The 13,326-nt window shown below is 43.2% G+C and overlaps 1 protein-coding gene across 1 annotated transcript in view; it reads right to left on the bottom strand.

The window, feature by feature from the left end:
• Positions 1 to 653: 653 nt before the first annotated feature.
• Positions 654 to 13,326, bottom strand: part of Abcc12 (ATP-binding cassette, sub-family C (CFTR/MRP), member 12) — a 65,873-nt gene continuing 53,200 nt past the window's right edge. The window contains exons 23-29 of the mRNA XM_013027919.1: positions 10,931 to 11,020; positions 7,918 to 8,107; positions 7,338 to 7,497; positions 5,827 to 5,905; positions 4,744 to 4,857; positions 1,356 to 1,520; positions 654 to 1,261 (exon numbers count right to left, since the gene is read on the bottom strand). Of these exons, the coding sequence (XP_012883373.1) occupies positions 1,175 to 1,261; positions 1,356 to 1,520; positions 4,744 to 4,857; positions 5,827 to 5,905; positions 7,338 to 7,497; positions 7,918 to 8,107; positions 10,931 to 11,020 (885 nt within the window). The 3' untranslated portion in view covers positions 654 to 1,174. The remainder of the gene's footprint in view (positions 1,262 to 1,355; positions 1,521 to 4,743; positions 4,858 to 5,826; positions 5,906 to 7,337; positions 7,498 to 7,917; positions 8,108 to 10,930; positions 11,021 to 13,326) is intronic.

Consider the following 13,326-nt stretch of genomic DNA (forward strand, 5'->3'; position numbering starts at 1 on the left):
TTGAGTCCTCTCAGAAACTCTACCAGGGCCTGATCTTCTCAGGAATACTATGAGGGCCATCAACACCCACAGAAATACCACAACTTCTTCACTCCTCTCAGAAATACCAGGAGGGTTTTCCACACCCATCAAAACACTACAAGCTTCTTTAGTCCTCGCAGGAACACCACAACAGCTTTCAATACCAAAGCATGAGGAACTGGCCAGAATTGTGGGTGCATCCCTTGGCAAATACTGCACAAGAGCCTGACAGACTATTTCCTCTGTTAATGCTATCCTAAGTAGCAGGCACTCGCTCCTGAGGCTACTGGGAATATGTCTTTGCTGCAGCAGCCCTCATAGCAAGGCCTGAGGTTGGAAAGAAAACCTTTGATTTGGTCAGCAATTGTGTTGGTTTATTTCTGAGTCAAAGGAGAAGGAAGGCAATGACAGTCTATGGTAAGGAATAGCACAAAAAATCAGAATATTTTCAGTACAAATAATTGCAAGATGACAGTTCAGGGTGGTTTAATTTCCTATTGCATTTTAATGACCAATAAAGAAGATATAAAAATGTCATTTATAGAGAAACACCAACATTTTGTTTTCCTGGTTATTTTAACAGATCAAATGGAACTTACAATATGATTTTTCTTACTTTTACTTTGTTTTGCCAAACACTATAATCAAGCTCTCATGCTACAGATGTGTGAAGTTATAGTTTGTCACATATCAAGGTAGATGTGAAAATTAAACAGGAAGAAAGCTTCGCTCTTTCCCCTCTGTTGACAAGACAAGGAAACCCTTGTAAACCTCATCCATGGGTATTTCCCCTGTTCTGATGGTTTTGACTGGTTTTTAACAGGAAGTTGCATTTCCATTCTTAGGCATGAGGGTGGTGTTGGTAGGGACTCATGAGGGACCCTCAGGGTGTTAGGAGGGGGAAGGGAAGTTTTTCTTTTAATTCATAGCTTCATGGGCCTCTGTTCACCACTGGGAACCAATCCCAAGCCTGCCAGATGAGGTAAGGTACATGAGCTGGGCAGGGAAGGGGCCATGCCCCAGCTCCTCAACTTGGCCCATGCTCCTCCATAGGTGGGAGGCTGTGACCAGGGCTGCTTGCTGAGATGAGAGCAGACTCCTCTTCCCACACAGCCTCCCCCTCCTCCTCCTCTCAAGACAGCTGCTGGGACTTTTACAACCCAACTTCTGCTGCTAGCAGCATTGCAAATGCAGAATCTGGCTTCTCTGCGAGGACTTCAGGCTTGTCAAACTCAATCACCTGGAAGTCAGAGAAAAAAATGACATTTCAGACTATCCTCCCACCATAAAGCCCAAACATTTGAGGAGGTAAGACCAAACAGAGCTTCCTGCACCTTCCCATTTTCCATGACCAAGACGATGTCACAGTTGAGAACCGTGTTTAGACGGTGGGCGATGGTCAACACTGTGCAGCCTTTGAAGGCATCTTTGATGGTGCTCTGGACAAGGGTATCTGTCTTGGAGTCCATGGAGGCAGTGGCTTCATCAAGGAGAATGATCTGTCAAGGAAGGGAGGAATGTCAAATTAGCCAATGCTGTGCCAAGAGGAAAATTTATAGTCTCAGATCTATTTTTTAAAAAAGGAAGGGGAAACCATGCTACCTATGTTTCTTTGGGCCTGGTTTACTTCACTTAACATAATTTTTTCCAAGTCTTTCCATCTCCTAACAAATGGGGCAATGTCATTCTTTCTGATGGAGGCATAGAATTCCATTGTGTATGTGTGTGTGTGTATGTGTGTGTGTGTGTGTATATATATATATATATATAGAGAGAGAGAGAGAGAGAGAGAGAGAGAGCTCACATTTCTTGATCCATTCATCTACTGAGGGGCATCTGGGTTGGTTCCATATCTTAGCTATGGTAAATAATGCTGTGATAAACATAATTGTGCTGGTAGCCTTAGTATGGCCTTGTTTGTGATGGTTTGGGTAAATGCCCAAAAGTGGGATTGCTGGGTCATAGGGGAACTCTATGTGGAGTCTTTTGAGGAACCTCCAGAATACTTTCCAAAGTGGTTGAACAAGTACATGTGTAGGACAAGTGGAAAAGGCCAAAAGCTACGTACATATGACCACATAAGATGATGTTAAGCAAGGGGCTGGGAAGGTGGCTCAGTGGTAGAGCACTTGCCTTGCATGTACGAGGCCCTGGGTTCGATTCCTCAGCACCACATAAGCAAAAAGAAAAAGCCAGAAAGTGGCGCTGTGGCTCAAGTGGTAGAGCGCTTAGCCTTGAGCTGAAGAGGTGATGGACAGCGCCAGGCCCAGAGTTCAGGCCCCACGACCAGACCCAAAAAATAAAAATAAAAATAATAAAAGATGATGTTAAGCGAAATGAACCCCAAGATAGGGACACAAATATCTTTTTTCTTTCTTGCTATTGTTTCTAATGTATTTATAATGTACCATGTGATTTTTTTTGTTGCTTTGTATGTTCCTCCCCCATGCTATAACCCCTGTTTTCACTGTATTTGATGTCAGTGTCCTGAATCTTGTATATACACTTCTCTAATTTGGGGAGGGGAAAGGAAAAAACAAAATACATAAATAAGGGTACAGGTTGACCCATTGTAACAATGAGATGTACAAAACACCATGTTGAAAATGAACTTTACAACTTCAGCAGGGTGGGGTTGGGGGGAGAGGTAGTTGTGGAGGTGGGAGGGAAGGGATGGCAGGGGGAAACAAAGGAGGAGGCAACAATGCTCAATAGGAAATGTACTCATTACCTTGCTCATGTAACTGTAACCCTTCTGTACAACATTTTTACAATAAAAAATTACATAATAAAGGAAAAGGAGGAGGAGGATGAAAGGAAAAAGGATAGGAGGAGAAGAGAGGGGAGGAGAGGGAAGGGAAAGGAGAGGGGACAGCACTCAGAGGGGAGGTGATAAGGAATGGAAGGGGAAGGAAAAGCTGAAACACATCTAACAAAGGGACAAAAAGGATAGTGAAATAAAAGCCAAATCATATCATGTTCATCTTCAGAGGGACTTACTGGAGAAATGAGGGTTTTTTTTGTTTGTTTGTTGTTTGTTAGTATTGGTCCTGGGGCTCAAACTCAGGATCTGGGAGCTGTCTCTGAGCTTTGTTGATAAAGAGTTGCACTCTACCACTTGGGCCATAGCTCCATTTCCAGTTTTTTTTTTTTTTGGTGCTTCATTGGAGATAAGAGTCTCATAGACTTTCTGCCCAGGCTGGCACAATCCTCAGATCTCAGCCTGACAAATAGCTAGGGATTACAGGCATGTGTCACTGGTGAGGTTGTATAGTCTTTGTTTCTCTTTTTAAGTGGTTTATTTTAACTCTTAACACTAAGAAGAACTATTGCATAGGCTTTCTCTTGTGTGTTAACAGGAGCCAGCATGGAATATAACAGCAACATTTATCTAAATTTGCTGCTACTAAGGTAACACATTATCAGGAATTTAGGGACAAGACAGCACAAATTCACATCTTACAAGTCCTCAAGTCAGGACAGCATCAGGTACTGTCTGCCTTCTGTCCTTTTCTGCTTCTAGGGACCTATACCCCTAACCCACATCAGATCCCCTCTCTCTCTTACATGCTTCTCATAGAGACACATGTGAAAACACAAAGCCCATCGAGATCCAAGATCATCTTCCCACCTTAAGATCCTTAACTTAATCACACCTGCAAAGTCCTCTTTGCCTTGAGAGAGAACATGTTCTCAGGCTTTGGGTATCTTAGCTTGAACACCTATATCAGAGGATGGGGAGGAGCACTATTGTATCTACCAAAGGCACATATTACTTATAAGTCAGAGGGCTTGACCTTAGCTCCAGACTCTGCTTGATCTTGGCCAAGTTACTCAATCTCCCTGGGGCACTGTTCTCTCACATACAAAAAATGGTTACTTATACCTTATTATAAACATGAAACCCAAACACACAACCAAAGAGCTGTAAGTAGAGTGACAGCAAACACCAAGTACAACCAGGCTCCCTTTCCCCTACCAGTAGTATTTCTTAAGAGGATGGGATTTCTAAAATAATCATATTCTCTTCCTCCTCATTAATGAAGCTAGCTTAGTCACTAAAAAAAAAAATTAACAGTCAGGCCCTAATGGCTCATGCCTATAATCCTCCCTATTCAGAAGACTGAGATCTGAGGAATGTGGTTCAAAGCCAGCCTGGGCAGGAAAGTCTGTGAGACTCTTCTCTCCAATTAATCATCAAAAAGCCAGAAGTGAAGTGGTAGAGTTATAGCCTTGAGCATAAAAGCTCAGGAACAGAGCCCAGACCCTGAGTTCAAGCTCCAGGATGAGGAAGGAGAAGGAAAAGAAGGAAGAGGAAGAGGAAGAGGAGAAATAACATGTACACATTTTACCAATCTTCTATGCTACCATTCTGATGGCCTTTTTGAGTGTCCTGAGCCCCGTTGCTGAGAACTCAGAATTGTTCAGGAACAAAGGGAAAAAGTTGAGAGGCAGACTTTTCAAACTCAAACTAGAGAACACCTAAGCAAGACCTCCTGGGGCCTCACCCTGGGAGGAAGACAAGATTGTTGTAAGTGACTATTTTTCAATTTTTTACCCCCTCACAACTTTGTCTTAAGAAAAACAGATTGGTTTATAAATGCCTCAATTGCTGTGTCTTTGCTGAAAGACAAACATGGGATGGCTCTACCTCCTAGATTGAGCCGCGCTGTGGGAAATGCCCAGAATTTGACCAATCCATTTTCCATGCTATTTCCTTACTTTTGAATTACGGAGAAGTGCTCTGGCCATACAAAGAAGCTGACGTTCCCCCACTGAGAAGTTTTCTCCACTTTCTGTGACTTCTGCTTGTAATTTTTCTGGGAGTTTCATTATCTAGAAAACAGAGAAAATGCCACATTTATGCTGATGATCCATAAAATTGTCCTGCACCAGCTATATTGATTACCCCCTTCTCTTGCATTCATCAGCTTGCTTTTATTTTATTGCAAGAAAGGACGTGCAAAACAACCACCATTTCAATATTGCAAACAGGCACAGGCAGCGCCCAGGGAGTAGGCGGATGTTAATAATTTAACATCACAGTATGACTCATATAACCCCTGTAGACAATTCACCAAAAGAATACAAATGATGCATGTATGACTCCAAAGAACATAAACAAGCAGAAAGGACTTTCAGAATCTCCATTTCTCTGGACAAAATAGAAAAAGCAGGGAAGGCTTTCTGAGGAGGACAAGGCAGGGTCTCCACTCTCCAGGGCAACCAGCTCAAGTGGCTTGGGGTGATGCTCGTCTTGGCACTATGGGGTTGCAAAGGTGGTGTGCCCACTTTGACCGTAGGTGAGACTGTGGCTTTTGCACAACAGGACCCCAGATCATGAATAGCTTGAAACACCATGTCCTCAAACCAGTTACACATGCCATTCCCAGAGCATGCCACATCCACTCATCTGCCTGCGGTTCCTCTGTGGAGTTGTGGGACATTCTCTCACTCAAGAATCAGGTAGCATTGGCGTCAAGTCTCCATTCTGCTACTTACTGATCTCAGTATGTTAAATACTTCTTTGAGGTTTAAATTTCAGCATTCTAAACTGAGGGTTCAGAGAGCTGTGGTAAGAAGCAAAAGAAATAATGCATATGGAGCTCCTGACTAGATCAGTGCAGTTAAACAGCACTTGTGGCTGTTCTTAGTAATAAAGAGGAAGCAAAGATTGTATTCTCCTGACCTAGATGGCACCCACAAATAAACCTGGACATGTGCTTGTCAAATTTAAAGCAGGCTAGGTATCTGGGGCACTGGTGCTGGGAGATGGAATCACCCTCTGGAGCTGCAGAGACCTACTGTGTCTCTCATGAACGTTCTTTCCAGAACCTGCCAGAGCACTTCATCGCTGTGACTCCCAAAGGGATCCAAGTTGAACCTGCAATGAGGGAAAGAAGGAGCTGGATTTTTCTGGGGATGAGGACAAGAGGAGGGAGTGTTCTGAAGATGAGAACAGGGGGAAGAAAAGGGTAGTGGGCCACGACACGCAAGTGGCCTCTGGAAACAGAAAGGCAAAGAAATGGCCTCTCGCCTGCAGCTCATAGGAGAGAAGAGGAGTTGAAGTGTGCAGTGCTCAGCCAAGCTATGATCAGGAGCAGAGAACACAGAGATAGGTAAAGTCTCAGAAGACAACTTGGGCTTCCTTACATCCATGGATAGCAAAGTAGGTTTGACCTTGTACAGATTTTTGACAGAGAGACATGGGGGGGGGCAAGCAATACCAGCTGGTATTCCATTCTCTTGGCCTTCAGAAGCCAGAGGTACATCTGTGGCTTCTAGCGCCTTGCAAAAGATTGAGCATGTCATAGACAGGAGGAAAATTAATGTTTTACGACATAACTCAAACAATTAGCTGAGTGTAGTAAATATAGTCCCCCTATTTTGTCTGGGGTTCACTGGGAGGAAATGTCCCTCTCACTGGACCATCTGAGAAGCCATAGTCTTCTCCCTTGCCTTTGCTTCCACATCAGATCTTGAGCCTACAGAAGTTGCAGCCCTTAAAGATTTGTAGATAATGGTGTGTGTGAGAGAGAGAGAGACAGAGAGATAGAGAGACAGAAACAGAGGGAATGAGAGAGTGAGAGAGAGTATAGAGTATAGATTGAAGAGTTGAGCTGCAGTCTAGAACAGAGGCACATGGATTTTTTTTTTTTTACTCAGGAAGTTGGGAATATGGACTGGGCATTGGTTTTGTAAAACCAATTAGTTTACATGAGTTTTTCTTAGTACCTCTCTCCCTAATTTCAATGCCAGAATTATTGAATCATAGTTGACTGATTGGTACAGAGCACTTTATTTGTTCCAAGTTTGTTTTCTTAGTAATCTGTCTGTACTAACTGGAGTATGTGACCACTAGTAAAAAACTAACAAAAAAAGTTGCAACTCTGCTCTTCTTGTATGTGCATGAATTCATACATTTCTGAAGAGATACCTACATTAATAAGGGACCAATTATTCTACTATGCACTCTATAGTACTTTTGAGAGTGGCCATTACCAAATTCATGGCATTAAGTAGGGCTGTCCAAGACGACTTGGATATCTTTTCCTCATCCATATGAAAGCATTTTGCCTATTCACAATGCAGTTTCTGAAATGCCAGTAAGGGTCAGAACCTGTCCCTGGCTCCCTCCAAAGCTGTACACAAAAGCAGTTAGCAACAATGATTCCTAGGGCTTTGAAGCTCCTATGAATGTGGCTTCCCTAATATAGGCCTGCTTGGGCCTGCCACACCCTGGGGACTCCACAAAGATCCGATTGGCCTTGTTTCATGATTCACAAAATAGGAATGCACGATCAAAAAACAGCTACCTTACTGTACCTACAAACAGGACAGGATCCTGGGGGATCATAGTCAGCTTGCTTCGGAGGTCCTCCAGACCCACGGTGCAGATATCCACCTCATCAATGAAGATGGTGCCACTGGCGGGCTCCACCAGACGGAACAAGGCCATTCCCAGTGATGACTTTCCTGGGAACCATGAAAGCAAGAATGACAAATCAAAACATCCCTTTGTTCTTTCCTCATAATCCAGGCGGTTAATGAAGGGAATGTTTAATACTGACACTGGCTGTGTGATGATAGTGTAGGCAGGGGGCACTGGGTGGCCTTAACAGTTAACCCATATAGCTCTAGAAAGCTCTTTAGCCCATAGCTTATTCTCTGGGCAACATTTTGCCAGAATGACTCATTAATTAATTCAAATGCTAGTGTGTATTTGCTTTCAACACCACTCATCCCGAAATCCTAATTTACAGTAAAGAGAATTGAGAATAAATAATAGTCACATGCACAGACACACACAAAGGACTCTGGTGTAGTTTAACTAACACACTCAGGGGAAAGTCAAAGAAAATAACCTGAAAGAAACAAAAGCAGATCTCTCCTCACCAGAACCAGTTCTTCCAACAATCCCAACAGTCTGCCCACTCTGGATGTTCAAGTTCAGCCCATTGAGAACCAGGGGAGTGTTGGCTCTGTATCTCATCCGGTAGTCTTTGAACGTTATCTCCCCACGGCTTGGCCAATCCTTAGGACAGGACCCCTCTCTGAGGGGATGAGTGTGTTCAGGAACACAGGTCTGAAAGGTAGAATAACCAATGTTGGAATAATAACCACTTGATATTCCATTTATTTAAATGGTTTCTATTTGTATATTCATGCATTCACATGGGTCTCAAGATTGAGGTTCATGGTGGTCAACTATACCAATAAAAACCCTGCAATCAAGAAACTCACATTGCAATGGGAATGTCCAATGATAAGCAAGGAAATATGACAACGTGGCCCATGATAGAATATGGACTGTGACTTGTGTGGCAGGCAGGACAAGTGTAATACAAGTACTTGAGAGTTAAGGAAGGCATCTACAACGATGTGACATAGGGCCAAGATGTCAAATACTGAGAAGCTGCTGATGACAGAGATTTTGAGTCTAGATCCCTCCACACAGGGAAGAAAGATAGTGTCAAGGGTCCTGGGGCGAAAATGAGCTTTGACAGTTTGAGAAATACAAAGTCAAGTGGCTAAAGCTTAGTGAACAAAGAATAGTGACTGGATTCAACAAGGGACAGGTCATTCTGGGCAGGCAAGTGTTAGCAAGCAGTGTGACCTTGAGGTTGTATGGCGAAACCAGAGACTTGAAATCTGCAGATTCCAATACTACATTATTTCAATATCTACTAAAGTCACCAAAGTAGTACAAGTAGAAAGATTATAAGAATGCAAGATATCAAATTCAATGGGAACTCAATGGGAAAGGCATCTTCAAGAAATTAAAAATCTGGCAGGCAGCTGGGTGCCTGTGGTTCATGCTTGTAATGCTGGCTACTCAGGAGGCTGAGATCAGTGGATCATGATTTGAAGCCAATCCAAGCAGGAAAGTCCATGAAACTCTTATCTCCAATTAAACACCAAAAAGAAATGGTGCTATGGTGGCTCAAGTGGTAGAGTACTAGCCTTGAACACAAAAGCACAGGCCCTAAGTTTAAGCCCCAGGACTAGCATACACACAAGCACAAAAAAATAATCTACCACACCTGTTATTCTAGCTACTCAGAAGACTGAGATCTGAGGATCACAATTTGAAGCCAGCTAGGCAAAGAAAAGTCCATAAGACTCTTATCTCCAATTAACCAGTAAAGAGCAGGAAGAGGAAGTGTATTTCAAGTGGTAGAGTGCCAACCTTGAGCGGAAAAAAAATGAGAGTTCTAGGTCCTAAATTCAAGCCCTAGAAAGATAGAAAGAAAGACAGGAAGGAAGGAATGAAGGAAGGAAGGAAGGAGGGAAGGAGGGAAGGAAGGAAGGAAAGAAGGAAAGAAAGAAAGAAGGAAGGAAAGAAGGAAAGAAAGAAAGGAAGGAAGGAAGGAAGGAAGGAAGAGGGAGAGACAGAGGGAAGGAAGGAAGGAAGGAAGGAACTCAAAGCCTAAGAGCAACCTGGCAACATTATTACCTTCTGAATGCCTATTAACAGCTAGAAATAGAAGTATCATGAGCCCCAGCCCAAATATCAGGTCTTTAAGCAACTTCAGTTAGCTGAGAAAATAATTACACTCAGAGTAATTTAACCACTAGAAGATTTAAAATTAAGAATTAAAATATTGAAGAGAGCATTGTCAAAGCTCATAGAATTCACAAACATTATAAACCATGATAATGACAATTTGCCTTGTGAAGATTAAAATGTGTTTGTAACTTTAAGTATCACTATCTCACAATACTGTGAAATTTATGTAATCACTTAACCTCAATAAAAATGTATAAAAAATATTTAAGAGAGGCAATGCTGTAACAGCAATAGTTTTAATGTGAGGAATCTGCACACTTCAAGCATTTATAATATTTTAGAATTTAGGCTTATGATTCTACTTTAAAATGTGTAATTGAATAATTGATTTAAACAAGATTTTAAGTTAAAAGCTTACTGGTTATGTACTACGGTGGAACTATCATGAGAACTTAGAGCTCACTATATTTACAAGTTTAATTTATTAGACTTACATAAACTCAATAAGTTTTGTTTGTTAAATGAGATCATTGAGGTACTTAAAAAGGAAATTGAATGTATTAAAATTTAAAACATCATTTAAAATGTTTTAAAGTGTTTAAGTTTGTAAGCGGGGCCAAACACTATCCAAAGGCCCTTAAAAGTGATGGCTGGGTTTTTGAAACAGTAGCAGCATTTCTAAGTTAAACAGAAAAGCTTTTAAGGAAAAGTTGCATTGTTTTTGTTTTCCAATTTACAACTTTGATCAAATATGAATTTGTATAGAACAAAGGAAGCCACCAATTTTTTTCTTGCTATAGAAACTATAGGTAAAGGATTTTTATTCTTTAAGGGAAAAACGTCAACTTAACTTCAAGAATTTTAGATGAGGCTGGCGCATGGCTCAAGTGGCAGAGCGTGTGTGTGTGTGTGTATGTATGTGTGTGTGTGTGTGTGTGTGTGTGTGTGTGTGTGTGTGTGTGTGTACCAGTATTGGGGCTTGAAATTAGGACCTTGCTCTCACTTGGCTTTTTTGCTCAAGGCTTGTACTCTACCACTTGAGCCAGAACTCCACTTCCAGATTTTTACTCATTAATTGGAGAAGAGTCTCACAGACTTTCCTGTCTAGGCTGGCTTTAAAGTGCAAATTGCAGATCACAGTCTTCTCAGTAGCTAGGATTACAGGCATGAGCCACAGGTGCTCAGCATAGTAGAGCGCCTTTCTAGTAAGTATAACGTGCTGAATTCAAACTCTGGTATCTTGAGTGGTAAGCTTTTTAAGAGGAGAGATGCCTGGTCAGATTTGGGTTTTGGGGGGGGGGGTTGTTTTATGTTTTGCTTTTTAAAGATCCCCTTCCAGTACTTGCTTAAGCCAAGCTGAGAGAACATGTCTTCATCTCTCAGAAATTCATTTCTTACCAAAATATACTCCCTTAACTGTTCCACAGAGGTGAACTTGGCCTGGGTCTCAGTTCCTGTGCGCACACACACCTGGAGCAGTCCACTGAGCTGGAGGGAGGAACAGGCCAGGTTAGAGCCCTATCCTTCCGGCTCTGCTGTCCACCTACCCAGGCCAGCCAGTGAATCCCACTCTCCTGCCTTACCAGCCAGGCACTAGAATGGAAGATGCTCCTGTTGGGTTAAACATTGCCTTTGTATTTGGGAACAAAGGATGTTCCTTGACACTCCAGGGAGTGAGGATCACCCACCACCAAACCATTTGACCACCCCCTCTTTGAGCCTATGGCTGTCAAGTAGGTTTTTCCTTTGAGACTCAACTTCTGGGATGATCTTGCTACTCCCTAATGAAGTCCTACACCCCAACCACCTCCTGCTCTGCTCCACCTCACCCAGAGCTGAGAAATGACTAAAACCCCAATCACTACAAGAAGTCACAGAGCCATGAAGTCTACCTGCTTGCATTAGAAAAATGAAGACTCAGACTGGGGTAGGCAGCTTGCTAATGACCTATTTTGGGCTTGGATCTTCCAGAAGCCAGCCCCAAGTTTGAGTGCCATGGAGACATTGGGGCAGATTGAATGAAGTCCCTTGCCCTGTGGTACTAGTATGTCCACACTAAAACCCTGGTGCCTAAGAAGTTTACCTCACTGAGAAAAATAATCTCTATACTTGGCTTTAGGATCTTGAGGTTATCTTGGATGACCTGCATGGGCTCTTGTTCAATGACAGGCACTTTAACAAGAAGCACAGATGGGACACTAGGCATGAATAGCTTATGCCTGTTGTGCCAGCTACTCAGAAGGGTGAGATCTGGAGGATCTGAGGCGGGGATTTGAGCCTCAGCGTTAACCAAACTAACACAGGAGGTGAGCCCAGAAAGGACAGAAGACATGAGAGAAGCTGCCAACTCAGGATGAATTCAGGAGATTCTGTCTCTTTGGGGAACTCTGTGAGGCCATTAGGGCAACACCCAGAGTTTTCCCCAGCCAGGGTAACATAGCCTCTGGTACCCAGGAGATTGGGTCTATAACATGCAATACCACTACATAACCCAACCCCTCAGATGCTAAATACCCTTACATGAATGGCAAACTCCTTGCATACCTTGCATATGCATATGTAATTCTGTATATAACACATATTATGTATATTTGAACGTTAGGCAAATAGTTGTTGCACCGTGCTTGGAGAATAACTACCAGAACAAAAGTTGACATGTTCAGTACAGAAGCAACTGTTTTTCCTGAGTATTTTCAACCCACAGTTGATTGAATCTACAGTCAGTCACTCCCTCAGGTGTTGCTGGGGCTGTTCCTAGGTGTGAGAGCCCCTCCCCCATACCTCCAGCCAGTCCTGGATGTGGAATAATCTTGAGGGCCAGCTGGCCTATGCTGGAAGGGAGGGGAATCTCCAGCATCACCCTTGATGGACTAGGGACAGGACGGTCTCACTCACTACACTCTTCCTGGGCAGGGGTGATGAGCCAGGTACTGGTTGGGCAGTTTTGTTTTTTTGTGCCAGGACTGAGGCTTGAAATTAGGGCCTTTTGTTCTCACTTGCCTGGCACTCTACCATTTGAGCCATACCTCTACTTCCAGCTTTTTGCTGGTTAACTGGAGATACCTGTCTAACAGATTTTTCTTTCCAGGTTGGCTTCAAACTGTGATCCTTAGATCTTAGCCTCCAGAGTTGCTACAATTGTAGGCATGAGCCATTGGTGCCCAGCTTGCACACTGTTTTTCTGAGTTTGACCCCATAGACTTATAAGGGTCCCATTCTAATGGACTGGCAGAATGATACTCAAAGAAACTTCAGGAATGATCAGACAGGTCAACAGGGAAGCGTGGCTAAGGCATGGGGTCAGGGTTTATCTTGAAGGGAGTGGTTGGGAAGACAGAATGAGCTGAGGCATTTATGATCATTCTTTCTCCTACCAGCCAAGCTCCAGAAAGCAGCAAGTGGCCTCACACACAAGAGGCCATGGGTTCTAATGGTGTGTGAGGTGCTTGTGGAGCAGCTCACAGCTGACGACCCTGTGCTCTTCCCAGCAGGCCTCCCTCACACCTCCAATTTAACATGGGCCAGGGCTTTCCAGTGCCCTTAGAGCAATAGCATTTGGCAGCATCTGCAGACATCTTCAAAGATGACCACCTAGGCTATCTCACGGGTACAGGCCAGGGAGGCTGCTACCATCAAAGTGTACCCAGGATAGCTCATCAAAAAAAGACTATGCAGCCCAAATATGCTTTAAGCGGTCAGTATCCTGCCCCTGACTTAATAAGGCTGCATGAATTCTATCCCCAGCCACAAGAAACATGGATTTCTCAGACCCTCATCTTACACCAAGCTCAGAC

This window comes from Dipodomys ordii, unplaced genomic scaffold, assembly GCF_000151885.1.
Source record: "Dipodomys ordii isolate 6190 unplaced genomic scaffold, Dord_2.0 Scaffold106, whole genome shotgun sequence".
NCBI classification, from domain to species: domain Eukaryota; kingdom Metazoa; phylum Chordata; class Mammalia; order Rodentia; family Heteromyidae; genus Dipodomys; species Dipodomys ordii.